Source organism: Syngnathus typhle, linkage group LG17, assembly GCF_033458585.1.
Source record: "Syngnathus typhle isolate RoL2023-S1 ecotype Sweden linkage group LG17, RoL_Styp_1.0, whole genome shotgun sequence".
NCBI lineage: Eukaryota > Metazoa > Chordata > Actinopteri > Syngnathiformes > Syngnathidae > Syngnathus > Syngnathus typhle.
Genome location: NC_083754.1, coordinates 5,097,364 through 5,113,826, shown reverse-complemented (window position 1 = coordinate 5,113,826; position 16,463 = coordinate 5,097,364). Strand labels below are relative to the sequence as shown.

At 47.9% G+C, this 16,463-nt stretch overlaps 2 protein-coding genes across 4 annotated transcripts in view; both read left to right on the top strand.

Annotated features, from left to right (window-relative positions):
* Positions 1-424: 424 nt before the first annotated feature.
* Positions 425-9,261, top strand: cdk12 (cyclin dependent kinase 12). Of its 3 annotated transcripts, none has more exons than XM_061304263.1 (15): positions 425-924; positions 1,112-2,357; positions 3,012-3,740; positions 3,874-4,053; positions 4,425-4,564; positions 4,633-4,803; positions 5,020-5,209; positions 5,295-5,351; positions 5,455-5,556; positions 5,660-5,737; positions 5,897-6,013; positions 6,098-6,229; positions 6,324-6,556; positions 6,657-7,046; positions 8,211-9,261. In XM_061304263.1, exons 2-15 carry the CDS (start codon positions 1,210-1,212, stop codon positions 8,540-8,542), a joined length of 3,999 nt encoding a protein of 1,332 aa, XP_061160247.1. In that variant the 5' UTR covers positions 425-924; positions 1,112-1,209; the 3' UTR covers positions 8,543-9,261. The 3 variants fall into 3 exon arrangements, with proteins under 3 accessions (XP_061160247.1, XP_061160246.1, XP_061160249.1); XM_061304262.1 differs by having other exon boundaries at positions 425-986; XM_061304265.1 differs by lacking the exon at positions 8,211-9,261 and having other exon boundaries at positions 426-986; positions 6,657-7,771.
* A 329-nt stretch (positions 9,262-9,590) lies between these two features.
* ppp1r1b (protein phosphatase 1, regulatory (inhibitor) subunit 1B) overlaps positions 9,591-16,463 on the top strand; it is a 32,692-nt gene continuing 25,819 nt past the window's right edge. The window contains exons 1-3 of the mRNA XM_061304271.1: positions 9,591-9,663; positions 11,515-11,643; positions 14,638-14,723. Of these exons, the coding sequence (XP_061160255.1) occupies positions 9,606-9,663; positions 11,515-11,643; positions 14,638-14,723 (273 nt within the window). The 5' untranslated portion in view covers positions 9,591-9,605. The remainder of the gene's footprint in view (positions 9,664-11,514; positions 11,644-14,637; positions 14,724-16,463) is intronic.

Genomic DNA, 16,463 nt, shown 5'->3' with positions numbered 1-16,463 from the left:
GGGAGACGTCACGTTCTCGTTTTTTCTTGGACCACGCCCCACTGTGACAGCTTCCGTTCGTTATTTAGCTCCACACACAAAATTAAAAACGGTTAGATTTATGATCATCAATAAAAGTTTACGTATCTAATTTACAAATAATGTCTATTTGAACAGCTTAAATTTTTATCCGATACCTTTATGATGATTAACTGGTGTGGAGGTTGCATTGTGTTTTTTCGTTTGAACCAATGAAATAAAATAAAAACATAGCGCATTTATTTTCTTTAATTTACAGTGTCTGCGTTTTATCTTATTTTCGATTTCACATCCAGAAATGTTATTCTAAAACTGTCACTTGTTGGAAAAGTAGGCGGGTTGTTAGACGCTGATTGGCTGTCGCTGGGAAGCGTCATTGATTGACACCTTGTCGAGTTCCGGCCCGATCCGGCGTTGGCGTCGTGCACTGAAGTTGCTAGTCACAGGAGCCACAATGGCGTTTGTAGTCTCCTGCGGCTGTGGATGTTATTAAATCCACTAGCATCGCCCTAAATACAGGCCTGGTTGATTTCCAGAGCCATTGATAGTAAACTGGAACATCTATTGCACACGAAAAAACTATGATTTCGTATAAATATTGAATTTAAGGAGGGATAAAGCTTATATTAAAGGGAATATATAAACAGCACCAACCGGGTCAAGTTTTCATTTTGTTCGAGATGAGCGTCTTTTAGTGAAGCCATTTGCTAGCTTGTGAACGCTAAGACCGTATTTCTGTGGAATAAAATCAGCTTTTCCCTAACTTGGCACTGGACAAGGACAGCTTTGACAAAGGAGACTTTTTTTTCTTTTTCCACGGCTCAACTCGCTAGCTTGCCCAGCGTTAGCTAGCTGTTAGCTAAGTTGAGACTGCGAGACGACGACAGCGCAATGCTCCAACGTTTGGTAGGATAACTTCATTTACGGACTCGCTCCATGTGAATATTGAGCTTCCCCGAAGAACAACGGTGGGATATTTATCAATTTTGTCGAGTTTGGACAGCACTACGAGTAGAATGAATCGACAGTGAAGAAGGCCGACGGGACGATCGCGGCCTAGTGTGTTGATTTGTGTTTATTCTTGTTTGCTTAGGAACACTTGAGAATTTGTACTTGAATCGACGGTTAATGAGTTGCTTGGACCGCCAAGGCCTAGCCGCAGGAGAGGTGGTACCGACGCCGGCTTAAGGGATGCCTGGGTCGGACCGACACCATGGGACCAAGAGGAAGCCGCAGTCGAGCATCGGCGGCTTGGCCCACACCGCCCTCCAATCAGCTGCGGGAGACATGACCAGCAAAGACGGCAAGTTGCACTTGAAATCTCTAATGGCCTCGTCCAGGCGTAAACGCCACAAATCGACTAAAGTTCGGGAATTGCCACCGGCACCACCGACGATTCCCGAATATATGGCCCTGGCCCGCACGGCGCCTCCTAGTGTCCTGATGAAGCCTCTCGTGGAGTATGACGATATCAGCTCGGACTCTGACACATTCTCAGACCCACCGGGTACCAGAATGCCCGAAAGGGTGGTTCTGATGCAACGTCTCGAGCCCTCGCCTTCACCCGACTTCATCAGGGAAGAGCCCACCCGTGAGACTAAGAGCCGCAGACATTCCCGGAAAAAGTCCAAGGACCCCAACAAAGTTCGGGATCCCGGTAATGGGGAACGCGGCTACAAGAAGAAGAGCAGTAAGGATCGTAGTAAAAGCGCTTCCGGTGTCGGCAAGGAGAAATCGGCCTCATCTGGATCATCCAAGCGTCATATTCAGCAGGAAGTTGACTTTAAGAGAGGAGATCCCATGTTCTCTCAGATGTACCCTATGCTCAGCGTAGGGAGCGCCACGTCCTCGGCGTCTTCATCCCGGAGCAAGGAGAGCAGCCGCTCTGGAAAGTCGCGTAAAGACAAGCAGCAGAGGCGAGAGGCCCGGCTAGAAGTCGCCCACAGCAACCCCCAGAAGGTCCGTGGAGAGCGAAGCCACCGCAAGTCCTCCAAGAGCAACAAGTCGAGCCCCAAAGGCAAGTCGAGTCGAGGAAACTCTCGCAAGAATACCGTCAGCGCCGCTAGCGTCGCCCTGTCGCCTAGTCCCAGGATGGCAGAGAGCCCGATGGGCGGCCAAATGGTGGACGACGGCTACTCCAGGCGCAAGATGACTCAGCTATGCCCAAGTCCCTATGGGGACATGAGCCGGTGTAACAAGCAGAGGTCAGACAGCCCCTACGGCAGCAGGCACAGGTCGTCCAGCTTTGAGCGAGACAGCAGTCCCTTCTCGAGGAAGCGCTCCATTAGCCCCTACATGGCCCGACGCTCCTCCAGCACCAGCCCCAGCCCAGTGTCCCGGTAAGCATGTCTCCAGTTATTTCATCCCGCACTGGTTTTGTCTGGTCTATTTCTTTCCGGCAGGGCAGCCATATTGCTTTTCACTCGAGCAACAGGTGAACTGGAGCCTAAAATGGGTTTGCAGTTGCATGTAAATGCCACAAGATGGCGGCAAAGCATGTAAAACAGGGCTAGACATAAAACATCATAAATGCGTCTCGCATGTACACAGCTTTTGCATAACTGCAACCTGTATTTAAATTATTTAACACAAATACCTCTATATGAGGTTACATAGCATAATAGCATAAATAATATGTTAGCACAAACTTACAATCAAATTGTTACCAACTGCTTGGGGCTTTTTGCGTAGGGAGGGAAGCGGAAACATACCACAAGCGAAAAAGAACATTTCAAATGCAAACCTAAAACAGTGTTAAGGGAATAAAGAAATGAAGATTCCACGAGGTAGTGCCAAAGTAAAACTTGAATTACTTTGACCTGCTTTCTTGGACAATGAGTAACTAGACTAACAAACTGATGTTAGCCCTACTTTCTAGTTGTTTGCTTGTACCGTGTCTGTTAATAATTGTGCAACTTTATCAACATGTATCAGGGTGACCGCCGTAAAACTGCTTTATTCATGTGAAAATTCCCCCCAACTTTTTCCTTTAGGCGCTCGGGCCGTTCCAGAAGTCGATCCCCTATGTTCTTCTCCTCCTCTCATCGCTCTTCGTCCCGATCCCGCAGCAAGCGGCACGCCCCCTCGGCCGGGACGTCGGGCGCCGGCTCCTACAGCGCCCGGCCCGCCAGCCGCTCGCCTCCCTCCACCCACCTGCCGCTCAACTCCAGCCTGGGCGCCGAGCTCACTCGTAGAAAGAAGGAGCGCCAGGCCGCCGAAGCGGCGGCAGCGGCGGCTCGCGCCTGCGATAGTGGTTCTGCCTCCCCCGCGCCCCCCACACAGAAACCCGCAGCTCCCTCAGCCTCTTCTTCCTCCTCCTCCTCGCGGTCTAAAGTGGAGGAGCCGCAACCGCAAAAAGACTCTGGAGAAAAAGAATTTCCGGCCGCGCCTACGGTGCAGTCACCACAAGAAACACCGGTGTTGGAAGAACCAGTTGCTACCCTGTTACCCTCCGCTTGCACCAGCTTCTCTCCTGCTCTTCCTCCTGAACCATCACCCTCTGATGCCCCTGCTTCGACCGCCTCAACTCCACCGCCCCCACCACCTCCCCAGCAGGCCAACACCAACGTTCCACCTGCCGCCTCAGCCCCAGCCAAATCACCCGCTCCAGTCCCCGCCTCCGTCCCTACGCGGAGTCCTGCCCGACAGACGCCGCTCCACAAGACTTCCACGTTGCCGCCCCTGCCTTTGCCCCCCATGTTGCTTGGAAACTCTCAAGACAGGTGAGGAGGACCTAGAATAGACTTCAATCAAGCTTAATTGGCAAAAGTTTTAACATGGCATGTTTGCTAAATGCATATTATGGAGTTCTTCTTCTCCATGGACAAAACTATTATTTTCTCTTTGCCTGCTCAGCCCAAAGAAGTCCACTCATCCTCAGCGAGGGTCCAGGAAGGAGAAGGAAACACGGAGCCGGCCGTCACTCATCGACCTCCCGCTGCCGCCCACCCTGCTTGGGGGCGACTCCCCACCTCTCCAACTGTCCGGCCATCACGGATTGTCGCTCCCCCTGCCCGCCCTTAAAAAAAGACCAAAGTGAGTGTCGCGCGATAAGAGATGTCAGTCGAGCCCAGCGTTTAACAAAAATCTGCATTTAATTGACAATTATGTAGTTAATTTCTCAATTAACACTTGTGTAGGGAACCCTGGTCCAGCCACAGCCATGTTTTCCATGTCTCCATGGCGCAACACACCTGATCCAAACGATCAGCTCATCAGCAAGCTCTGTGGAAACCTGAAACACGCCTGATCGTTTCAGTCAGGTGTGTTGCCGTAGGAAGACATGGAAAGCAGGCAGGTCACGGCTCTCGTGGGAACAGGGTTCCTTAGGCTATATCTTCATTTTGTTCCACATTACACTGAGAAGCTAAAACCTCCCGTTAATTTTTTCTCCTAAATTCTTGCAGGATTTGTTGCCCTCGCTACGGCGAGCGCAAACACACCAAGAGCGATTGGGGCAAGCGATGCGTGGATAAGTTTGACATCATCGGCATCATCGGAGAGGGCACCTACGGCCAGGTGTACAAGGCCAAGGACAAAGACACGGGTAAGACCGCATCGATCGTCTTCTATGAACTCCACAGTGGTGTTGATTTGTCACCCGCGTGTCGCCAGGCGAGCTGGTGGCCCTGAAGAAAGTGCGCTTGGACAACGAGAAGGAGGGCTTCCCCATAACGGCCATCCGGGAGATCAAGATCCTGCGGCAGCTCAAGCACTGCAGCGTGGTCAATATGAAGGAGATCGTCACCGACAAGCAGGACGCGCTTGACTTTAAAAAGGACAAAGGTAAGCGGCGGAAAACCGCTGCGTCACTTTCCCTTTCCAAGTTTCTGCCTCCCAAGATTTAGAGGTGGCTGAGCCAACAGTTGATTTTCAGCACACGTCAACTTAGGATGGCTATAAGCTGCATGTGAAGCAATTCAAATCGGCATCATAAAATGACATTTAAAAATCAGTCAAACGGAGCTGATGAGTCATTTAACTCTCCTTGACCTCCCCCAGGAGCGTTTTATCTGGTCTTCGAGTACATGGACCACGACCTCATGGGCCTGCTGGAGTCGGGCATGGTCCAGTTCTCGCAAGAGCACATCCGCAGTTTCATGCGCCAGCTGATGGAGGGCCTGGACTACTGCCACAAGAACAATTTCCTACACCGCGACATCAAGTGCTCCAACATACTGCTGAACAACAGGTACAACTGGCACAAGAAGCTGTTTCATTGTAAAAATGTTTTGTTGCGTGTTCCTAGAACCAGATGTGCTCTTGTCTCTTTTTAGAGGTCAGATTAAACTGGCTGACTTTGGTTTGGCTCGCCTTTATAATTCCGAAGAGAGGTAATTATTAAGCTTCCTTGTGACCTTGGTGGTTTTTCTTCAGTAATTTGTTTGCACCGCTAGATGGCACTGTTACTCTTTTTCACACTTTGTGTGCTTTCAGCCGGCCATATACGAACAAAGTCATCACGCTGTGGTATCGACCCCCTGAGCTGCTGCTGGGCGAGGAGAGGTACTCTCCGGCCATTGATGTATGGAGTTGCGGGTGAGTGTAAAATCGATCAGCAAATCCTCTTGGGAGCTTTTGTCTTTTTGTGCAGCTCATATTCACTTTTGGTCAACTGAATTCTCTGCCTGCTGTGGTTCAGGTGCATTCTTGGGGAGTTGTTCACTAAGAAGCCCATCTTTCAAGCCAATCAGGAGCTTCTGCAACTGGAGCTCATCAGGTTGGTGCTACTGCTCTTCCTAACCAGATGTGTGGCAAAAATGCTATTTTAAATATGGTGCCAAATGTTTGATAACACATTTTCAACTGCATCCAAATCCACAAAAGTATTAAGCCTGCCTTTTTTATTTATTTATTTTTTTAATCTTGGATCTTGCAGTCGCCTATGTGGCTCCCCCTGTCCTGCTGTCTGGCCTGATGTTATCAAGCTGCCCCTCTTCAACACCATGAAGCCCAAGAAGCAGTACCGCCGGCGACTGCGGGAGGAATTTGCCTTGTACGCCCTTGTCCAAAGCCGCCCTGGTTGCAATTCGTTGTCTATTTCGAAGCTGAGCGACATCTCTCCCCCTGTGTTCTGCAGCTTGCCGACCCATGCCCTCGACCTGCTAGACCGAATGCTGACCCTGGACCCTTCACGCCGCTGCACGTCAGAAGGAGCGCTCAACAGCGACTTCCTGTGCGACGTGGACCCCATCAACATGCCACCGCCAGAGTCAGTTGACTTGAACTTTTATTTTTCAGTCGATTGCGTCATTTTTGTAACAGCGGGTATTTCAATTACCCCCCCCCCCCCCCCACCTCTTTAGTCTTCCTCATCATCAAGACTGTCACGAGTTGTGGAGCAAAAAGCGGCGGCGTGCGCGTCAGAGCGGCCTGCCCGAGGATGTCCCCAAAGCACCCCGTAAGGACATGTCAGGTACCACAAGCGGGGAGAACAGTCGTTCGCAAACCAGCCCGGCCGGAGCGCCGCCGCCCCCGCCTCCACCTCCTCCGCAGCGAAAGCCCCCCTCAGCTGCGGTCCCGGACAACGATTTGTCAGGTAAATATTTCTCGTTATTCTTTTTTTCTTGCCAGTTTTGGATGAGAAATAAGTCAGACGTAATGTTCTCGCATTGACTGAGGCTCTCTTGTGTGTCCAGTGTTGGGCGCTGCCGCCGAGCAGCTGAACCAGACCGAGTTGGCCCTGCTGCTCAACCTCCTCCAAGGCCAGACGGACATCTCCCTTGCGCAAGTCTCCCAGCTCCTTAACCTGTCCAACGCAGAGACGCTCAGCCAGTCGCTGTCGGCGCTCAGCGACGGCCCCGACCAGCACCAACAAGGTGGCGCGCCGGCCGCAGAGCCACCGGAGCAGTCGCCCGACGCGCTAGACGTCGGGCATCTCCCGGAGGAGCAGGCCAACCTGCTGGCGCTCCTCCTGGGCCACATCATGAAGCCGCAGGGCGAGGAGCAGGCCGACGAAAGCAGCAACGGCGTCCAGTCGGGGGAGGCCTTAACGCGCGCTTCGTCTGCTTCTGCTGCTGAGCGCAAGGGCAAGTCTGGCTTTAGTCTGTAGGAGGTGACACGGGGGAATGTCGTCACTGGGGACTGAGAGGAAAAGTATTGTTACTTTAGATTTCCAGCTACAAAATTATCATACAGTAATCTCCCGCCGTTTGTGGGTGGTAGCGATCGGGCGCCGCTTTGAATGGCGCTTTTTGATCTTGGAAAAAACACACCAGCATTTGCAGTTTGTCCATTGGTGCAAAAATCCACAAATAAGAGCATAGCTTACATTTAAAAAGAAAGTGGTTGGCGACCCACGATAGTGCGGGAGATTACTGTATATACTGATGAAATTAGTGCGATGATTATTTTAATTGGGTAAATCATATAGTCCGCTTTTTAACTCCCTCAAATTTCAGTTTTTTTTCCCTCCCCTAATGTATATATGAAAAAAGTGTCTTCATGTTACCGGGGTGACCGTGTCCTGCACACGAGTATAGCCGACTGGTGTACACAATAAATGCACCACAACGTCAAGTGTCATTCATTTGTAGAAAGTTAAAAAGTCCGCTCCCCCCCCCCCTTCCATCCTCGTCCCTTCCTCTCACGTTTACCCACTTTTCCGTGTTTATTTTCTCACTCATTGGTTCTGTATCACATTTCCCCACCACCACCACCACCACCTCTCAGCAGAAGGAAGCTTGAGACTGTCATGTTCGCCTTTTTACACGCTCATAAGTTATCAAGTGGAAATAAATGTTTTCAATCTTTAGACCTTACTTGCATGTTCTTTTAACTTTTATTTTACCCACATACCATTTTTTTTTCCTCAACACAGATTCTGCAAGAATGTGGTTAGGCATTTGAATGAAACGCTTTCATTTGGCCTTGAGGAAGCTGCAACTTTCTACCAATTGAAGTCAACCTGTCCATGCCAATCCCTCTCTTTCTCACCCATTCCCACTCTGTTGCTAAAAAAAATATTCAGCTCAGTGCTAATGTTTTAAAAATGGTGCTCATTTTAAAAACAGACCTTAAGTCTCACTTTTACATTAACATGACTATAGGCAAAATTTGAATGAGTTATGCATGCTTTAATGCGTTTGAATGTCTCCCTCTTGCGGACAAGGTAGGAACTACAGTGTGAGCTTTTTCATCCTTGAAAAAAAAAATCCTCATGACTGTTGACTAATATGTGATGTCCTCTCTAGATGTGCCCAAAAGGAAGCCATTCAGCACCTGCCCCGCATCCCCACCTGGTGACCAGCGTCCGCCCTCACCTCCAGAACTACCACCCGCAGCCGGAGTCCCCTGCCTGAGCCAGGACATCAGCACATCAGAAATAGCAGCCGCTCTCCTCCAGCTCATCTCAGATGCGGGCGGCCCTTCAGATGGAGAGGAGCCGTCACCCGACACTGAGGGCCCAGACAAGGCTCAGCCGCCCGCAGCTGAGGCCCTGGCCCCTCTTGAAGGTGATTCTTCCAACGCAGCACAGTTCCTCAAGGACCAGGACCTCCGATTTTCCCATGGAACCACCCGCTGAGCTCCTTACTTGAAGTCACGCAGGCCTCCACCCCACAGTTCCAAACCCAAGAGAGGATACACAGGAAGTAAATCATCTGGGAGGGGGAAAGGACTGATGGGGTGTAAGTGTTTTGAGTCTGTTTGGTTCCTTGATTTATTTTAAAAAGTGATTATTATGCAGGATTTGCATTTGTCTGCCACTGGAAGTGAGGTAAAGTTATTCGGCAAAGATGCTTGGCTTCTCTCCATCTTCTGCCTGAATGCTGGACGGTGCTGACTGCAAGGCTGGATGCTTTGTTTTTCTTTTTCGCCAATGCTGCTCTGTACTTGCCATCAATTAAAAAACAACAGTAAACTCAGTGTTGTGACAAGCCTTATTAATACAGCCCATAGCGCTCATCCTCTGCTCTTTAAAACATAAAATCAGTCGCTCAGCGTTTCTGCTTGGTGAAGTATGAAGTTTAGTCGCACAAAAGAGACTCAAGCGCTTTTCCTGGAGGGCATTCAAGAGCCGTTCTTTGCCTCCTTGTGTGAGTGTGAGCTAAAAATGCTTTTCAAATTTTTTTTTTTGACCCAGTTATTTTCTATATAACGAAAATAACTCGTTTGAAGAAAGTCGTAATATGGTCCATTGTTAGCTTTAAATAAGAGCAATTCATGTGTCGAAGAGGAAAGCACATATTTTGTAATATATGTTTTGTGTTGAGTTTAATAAAATAAGTTATGAGAGCAATTTAAGTCTGTTGTTTGGAATATAAAGTAAACAGTGTGAATCACCTTCAAAGAGTTATTTTAAAAAATCAGTTTCCTATCTATTTTGCACTTTGACCCTGCACATTTTTGTAAACCAAAGACTAATCAAATAATTCATCTACAGAAACGAAATCCCTTTAATGGTGTTGAATTAGTAAAATGATTAATATTTTTTATGACCCTGACTAGTCCTACAAAACAAACCTTACTTGATGGAGGCCACGCGAATGTGGACCAATCAGCGTCCATCAGGAAGTGAAGCCGGAAGTGAAGCTTTAGACACAAGTAGATCACCAAATTGATCGTCTCCGTTTTCAGAACGCTTTAAAATGTTTTTTTTTTTTTTACTTAATAGGGGCAGTATATCTTCTTTTGGAGACATTAGAGGTATGTAATGTCTTCTTTTGGTTTTCACTCATGTGTTTTTTGACAATAAGAAAGCCGGAGGCTACTTAGCTTAGCTGCTACAGGTACGACCCGCCCACTTGTTTTAGTGTTGATCTGATTGGCAATGAAACATGAAGGGACAATTTATGTCAATACTGAACGTTTCAGAATTTATCAAAATATTTGTAAAGTGACATCAATGACTTTTAAAAATAGCATTTCCTCCATTAAATTCCAACCCAAGTTTGATCTCTTTATGGAGCTTCTGACACAGACATGAATAAACTGCTGATTGCCAGCTCCATTCACTCTCTCGCGCGTTTTTGTGTGTGTGGATTGGCCTCATCCACACATAGCTCCTCAGTTGGCAGGCTAACAGAGACGCTTAGCCCTCTTGGCCCAAAGCGTGCAGCTGAGGCCTCTGGGTGAAAGATGCATTCATTGAGTGGCTCACCTGCCCTCCAGCACCAGCTCACTGTGTGTGTGCGTGTATGTGCAGCTGTGCACGCGTGCATGACTATTGTGTATGTTTCTGTCTGATGCCTTCACCCGCCGGGACTGGGGATAATAGTGGAAGTGCCCGTAGGGAAGAGTGGGCACTGCCAAGTCACAGAGACCGGGCGAATAAATCAGCAGGGCGAGGCGAAGGAGGCGCGCGCCATCAATCAGAAGGGCACCTTATGGAGGGGGGGGGGGGGGGGCAGTGCCCATAAACGTGCCACGCTGAAGCATGTTGTCACCATTCCGCAGACAGGCGACATGGTAATGGAACGTGGCTTCCATTTTGAATGTCGGCGAGCTTGACAAACAATAGCAGCGGTTTGTCAGGTGTCTCGCTTTCAATGGATTTAACTCCCTCGTTTACCACCTAAGATGATTGGCACGATTTGTTAAAAGCTGACGCCGAACAAAGGCTAATGGCCGAAACTGTGGATGGCGTTTAGCGGCAATCTCTGCGGCCGTCCTTCATGTTGCCACGGCAAACAATGGGAGGTTGAACAGCGAGCGCATTTCATTTGGCTCAGGATGATTGAAGGGCAAAGGTGATTTATAACGTGGTAAAGGAATAAAATAAAAATGTCTGTCTCTCTGCCTATCTTTTCTTTTTCGATTTGTCTTTCAGTCCACCCACCCTTCCAACTCTATCTTCCCATTTGGGGTCCTTCTGTCCTCCACATATCTGTCAGTCAGCCCGTCCATCCATCTGACCATCCGTCTGTCTGTAATTTCGATCTGTGTCTCCATTTGTCTAATCTGTCTGTTCATTCCCCCATCCTCTCAGTATTTCCATCATCTTTCTTCATCCCTGTGTTTGTCGGTGTATCGATAATTACGTTCAAAGTTCGACACTTTATAGGTGTGATCTATCCCCGTTAAAAATGTCTGCCATGATTCCCAGAAGTGAAATATTCTTTACTGCGAGTCACACAGTGTGTTTTATAGACGCCCTAACTGCGTTTCACTTCGCTCCTCACTTTATAGTTTTGCTTGAGAGAAGCGTCTGCCATGACACACACACTCACCTACTCATTATTATTTCGCCATCGCTCCGTGGCAGCGAGGCCTCATTGGGAGTTTTTAGGAGGTGCAGATGTGCGCTGATGTCACAGACGGCGGGTCAGGAGACGAGGCGTACTCCGGGATAACGGCTTCCTGCTTTTTGGAATAAATCCAAATCTTGTGGCAGATTCGCCATCAAGGAGTTTGCACATTAAGATGCTGTTTGGGTTATATTTTTGATACTACGACATGATTTCTATATTATTATCGCAATGTTGCAAATATCATACTAGTCACTTGTCGAAAAATTTACCGATAGCCTCTGATTTATTTTTAATCTCCTTCGGACAGAGTCAAAGTCTCGGCATGACGCAGCATTTCCATCAGGCCTCATCGCCTTCGTCTTCTACTTCCCGTGCAGACGTCGCTTTAAGGCAGGAGGGGCTGATGGGAAAGCAGTCAGCCAAGAGGGTGGAGCTGGTGAGTAAGTGTGTGTGTGTTGGGGGACGTTGGGTGTGTCGACGGGCCCTGCAGGACCATTTGTGCTGAAGCTCATTTGCGCAGAGACACTTAATTGGCTACAACAATTAATTAATGTGTTGGAAAGTTGGCACAAAAAGTTCATTTAAGAGGGTTTTAATAAGCAATTAGAGGAAAAGCAGCGAAGAGGGGGGAATTAGCGGGCGCCAGCGTCTGGCACGTCCGACTGTAAGCGAAGCCACTGCTTGTTTTTTTTTTTTCCTTTCCTCCTCGCTGACCTCTCACTTTTTTGGGAGGGGCTGATGAACGGCCGGGCTGCCATTGGAACTCTATTATGCGCCTTTCAGGGGTTCTCGCTGCGTTCCTCCAAGTGCCTTCAAAGCCATCGTGACCTTATATTGTGTCCGCTTCACCCCCCTCCCGACTGCGTGGCCCCTCCCAGCGCCACCTCTTGTACCGCCGCCCGGTGTAAACTATCGCATGACTAATGAGCGGAGCAGGTTGGAATCCTAGGGAAGATGTCCTTGGAAGACGAATGCATTTTGCGGCGGAATAATTAGCTTAATTAACAAATTCCGCATGCATATTCATCAGCCTATTAATGTCCGCGTTGCGCCCTGCTTGATGAGCAACACAATAATAAGCGCTTCATTTGCATATGTATGTTCACACTCGTGCCCCCTCTTAAAAAAATGAAAAAAAATTAAAAAGTTGCTCAGGAAGATCTAATAAGCTCGCTGAAAATCGTCTCATATGTCCGTATCGGTGGGGGCCGTCGGGAACTGTGTTGACGTGATTAGAGGAGCTTCATTTGGTCTGTTTGTCTTACGGGGGAAACTCTGAAAATGTTTGCTGGGATCTCATTTGTGGTGCTGCCGGATATCAGAGCTAAATGAGATTCGAAATGTGTTTGTGTGTGCGTGAATGTCTATTTGTGTGTGTGGGTGAGACTAGTCGACTGCATTCCTGCTTCCCGCTTCCTGTTTGCTTCCCTCGTCTTATTTATTCATTCGTGCCCATCAGACTTGTCTAACTTATTCATCCCTCGCTTTTGAAGTTGGGCTGATGAAGTGTGTGATTGCGTTTGTGTATTTGCGAGTCCCCCTCCGATGACAGGGGCTTTATTCTGAAAGGAACACTCAAGCTAGAAGGGACGGCAACGAACCAGTAGCGTCCTTTTATTTCCTTGATTTGTGTTTACGCTTGAAGGGCTTGTCGAGCGCGTTTTGTGTTTGCTTTCACGCCGGATTTGTATGCCGAGTCGCAGGGACGTTCCGTGTGTATTTGTGTGTTAGCTTCTGTCAATGTGTGTGTGTGTTGCACATTTCCTGAGAGGCTGCCCGTGTGTGTATTTGCGCTCGTCTCTTTGAGTTCCACTTGTACACTCTCGTTGTCGGGTGTGTTTAACCGGCTCTCCTGCGCACAAACCCGACCCAGACGTGGAACGGGCCTTTTTCATGGCGTCTTTTTTTGAGGCGATGACGAGGGGAATGTGTGTGTGTGTGTGTGTCTGTGTGTGTTCATGATGCCAGCTTGCCTTCAGACAGCAGCAGTTTGCCGAGTGAGAATTAAAAGTAGGGAGAGATGCCAAGCGAGTCCCCTGAGACACATAGAAGAAACGGAAGAGGAGAATAAAAAAAAAAGAGAGGATTTTTAAACACACACATGCACACACATTTGTAATCATCACAGAAAGAAAGGAAGAGAACATCACATTGTGTCCTCTGTGGTCACTTCCTGTCGGTGGAAAGGGCACCCGTCCATATATTTTTGTCCATTTTAGTGTCGTGTCAAGATGGCCGCCACCTTCCTCTCCCTCCCACCCTCCTTGTCTGTCTGTCTGGGTCTCGGCGGTCCGGGCGAGGTGACACCCAGTGTGCCGTCATGTGACAGCAAGGTGTCACCTCCCACATCCCCCGCATCACACCTCTGCCCCCTGCTGGGCCGGACCCGTCAACACACACACACGCACACACGGCCTGACACCTCCTTCTCTGTGGGAAGCAAACATCACTTTGGAATTCTTCAATGATTTAACTTTTGCATGGACACAAAATAGAATTTGCATTATCTGCAAGGCACTTAAATTCACTTCAAGAGTTGGGGGTAATTCCAAAAATGCAGATGGACTTTTTGGATCCCAAGGGAACATTTCTAAGCATTCCAGGCTTCAAATCAAAAGCCTTGCCAAAGGTGACAGGAAGTGAGGTGGTGAATAAATCAGGTGTGAACGTTTCCAGGAAGTTGGCAGGCGGCGCCCACCGGTGAGGCGTCCCACTTGACATCTCGGGCGCCCTCGGACCAAAGCGGGCGCTCGGACCGGCGCCGCAAGCCTGGCCGCTGCCCGCCTCTTCTGTGGCGATTGAGATATTTTCACATTAGTTGGTGTCAGGAGGAAATTAGAGGCCAGATCTGTTTTCTAATCAGAGCACAAGCAGCGTGTTAGAGGAATTAGGGCGACAGCTGCCGGGAGCTTTTTATTCCTCTCTGCCTCAGCCAGAGACAGGCGGACCCCAGCTCAGGGACCACCTCTTTACCACAGCCACCTGTCAACACCGCCATGCGTGTGTGTGTGCATGTGTGTGCGCCCTCCCTCCCTCATAGACATCCTCACAGTCGTGCGAGTCCATCGCCGCTCGCTTGCACGCGCCAACGCCGTCTGGCGCGCTGACCCGCCGCCATCTTGGAAATGAAATGACAGTGCAGGTTGTTTGCGTGCGTGCAGAGTTATAGATTCTAGCTTTAGCAACCGTGGCTAGAAACAGCTTGTCTGAAAAATGGAAAATCTCTGCAACAGTTGGAAGTTATACTGAATTACTCACAGAGCTGACGAACTGAATTTTGGTCAGGATCTGAACTTCAACCCTCCTTGTTTGCCATTCCACTTTTAAACATGACCTGTAAATGAATTAAAATGTCACAATTTAATTTTACAGTTGGCTAATTAAAAGACAAAGTCAAGGACAGTCACAATTCATTTTTTTTTGTGGACAGAATCCAAAGGTGTTGGCGTTCAGGTCGGGCGCTGTGACACTAAAAGAGGACGACGGACGATTTGCGTGAAGATGGATGATGAAAACGTGAGTGTTGTGAGCTACTCTGCGCTGATGATGATGTCTCTGGTGGGCCCCAACTGTGGGAGGGTGAGAGGTGTGGGAGATGGCGTGGTCACGCACACCCAAATGTCACTTCCCTGTGGTGTGAGCTCCCATTTTTTTTCTAATCCTTCATACTGCATATACTTTTAAAATGTTCTTAAGTGACATATTATTATCATTAAGCATTCATTTTGTATTAGTTCACTATCAAAAAAAAATATTTTTAGCATTTTTTAAATACATTTTCTAGTTTTGTAAAAATCATTGTTTTCAAAATGATTTGATTTATTTATATTGACCATATGATTTTACTATTCATCTAAATGGTCCAGGCAATATTATGTTTTTTATTTTCTTTTTTTATCATTTCCCTATGCTTTTTTTTTTTATTATTATATCCATGCAAAAAAAGCGTGAAGTCAACTTGTTATACATAGCATATTATGTTTTGTTTTAAAAGTGTGAAGAAAAACAACATTGCACCTACATTGCACCAGAAATAACCTGGTAGCAGCGAGCTATTAATACAATTTTAATTTAGAATTCGATTATCAGCACGCACTCACACAAGCCCACTTGTGTGAACATTAAGCTAAATGACGCAGTAGCGTGACCCATCTGGACCGGGAAGACGAAAAGCTCGTGTCGTCCTCTTTGAACTCCCATTTCCATCTCGTGGCTGCCGATGCTAATTTGCCGCACATTTGATGCGCACATTGTGTCATAAATAGAGCGAGAGTGGCGTTGGCGGGCCTGGACATGAGCCAGCTCTGCACCAGCTCACTGGTTGAATTATTAACACCGACTGTGTGTGTGTGCGTGGAGGGGGCACGAGGAAGAATAGATTTTTCCGAACAGAACGGGAGAATTTGGGATAAGTGCAGGAAATAAAGCCCTGGATGGCGGCGGCATACTAATGATTGCGTGGTGTGTGTGTAGCAGAGCGAGGGGTGGGGAAGAGCGATGGCGAGATATCAGGGAACGTTGGTTCCGATCCAAAGAGTTAATGTTGCGCTCATTGATGGATAGAGTGCCAGCGAGGAGGCTCCGTACAAAAGATGGATGGAGATTAAACTGCCCGCTTCTCCCGGCGCTTTTGCTACTGCTGTTTTGATCAGAAAATCTTGACTTCAATAACTTAAAAGCGTTGATATTTAGGGTTTGAATGCTAGTGGTAGAAAATATCAATGTTGATTTTCCATAAATCATAAATCCCATATTAATATTGTCTGTGACAAATACAGTATGATACATCATATCAATTTTCTTGAGACATGAGCTATCTAGCAGCTAGCATTCAAATTAGCAATTTTCCTTGACAAACACAAAATCTATATTACCATGACACAGTTTATTTACCACTATGCTGTGTCAGTATCGTCGTTCTTGTTCGTTTGTGATTCGAAAAAGAATAAACGCGACGCTAGCTAATGCATGCTAGCAGCTAACATTTCATTTTTGCAGTTTCCCCTTAATTGATGATTATAATATGGGCATGTATTCATATGGTTTGTTCCCTAATACAGTATCCATCGACCATCATATTGATATTGTCGTTTGAACTAAGAATAGTTGCATATTTTTGGTCGCATTCTGTTTTTTTGTCTTTTTTTGAGGCCACCACGCACACATACGCACACTTTCCCCATCTTCCTCCTCTGGTGGGGGCATCGAAGGGGTGAAGTGATCTGTGTTAAAGCCTCCTGTTCGATGCGCTGAGGC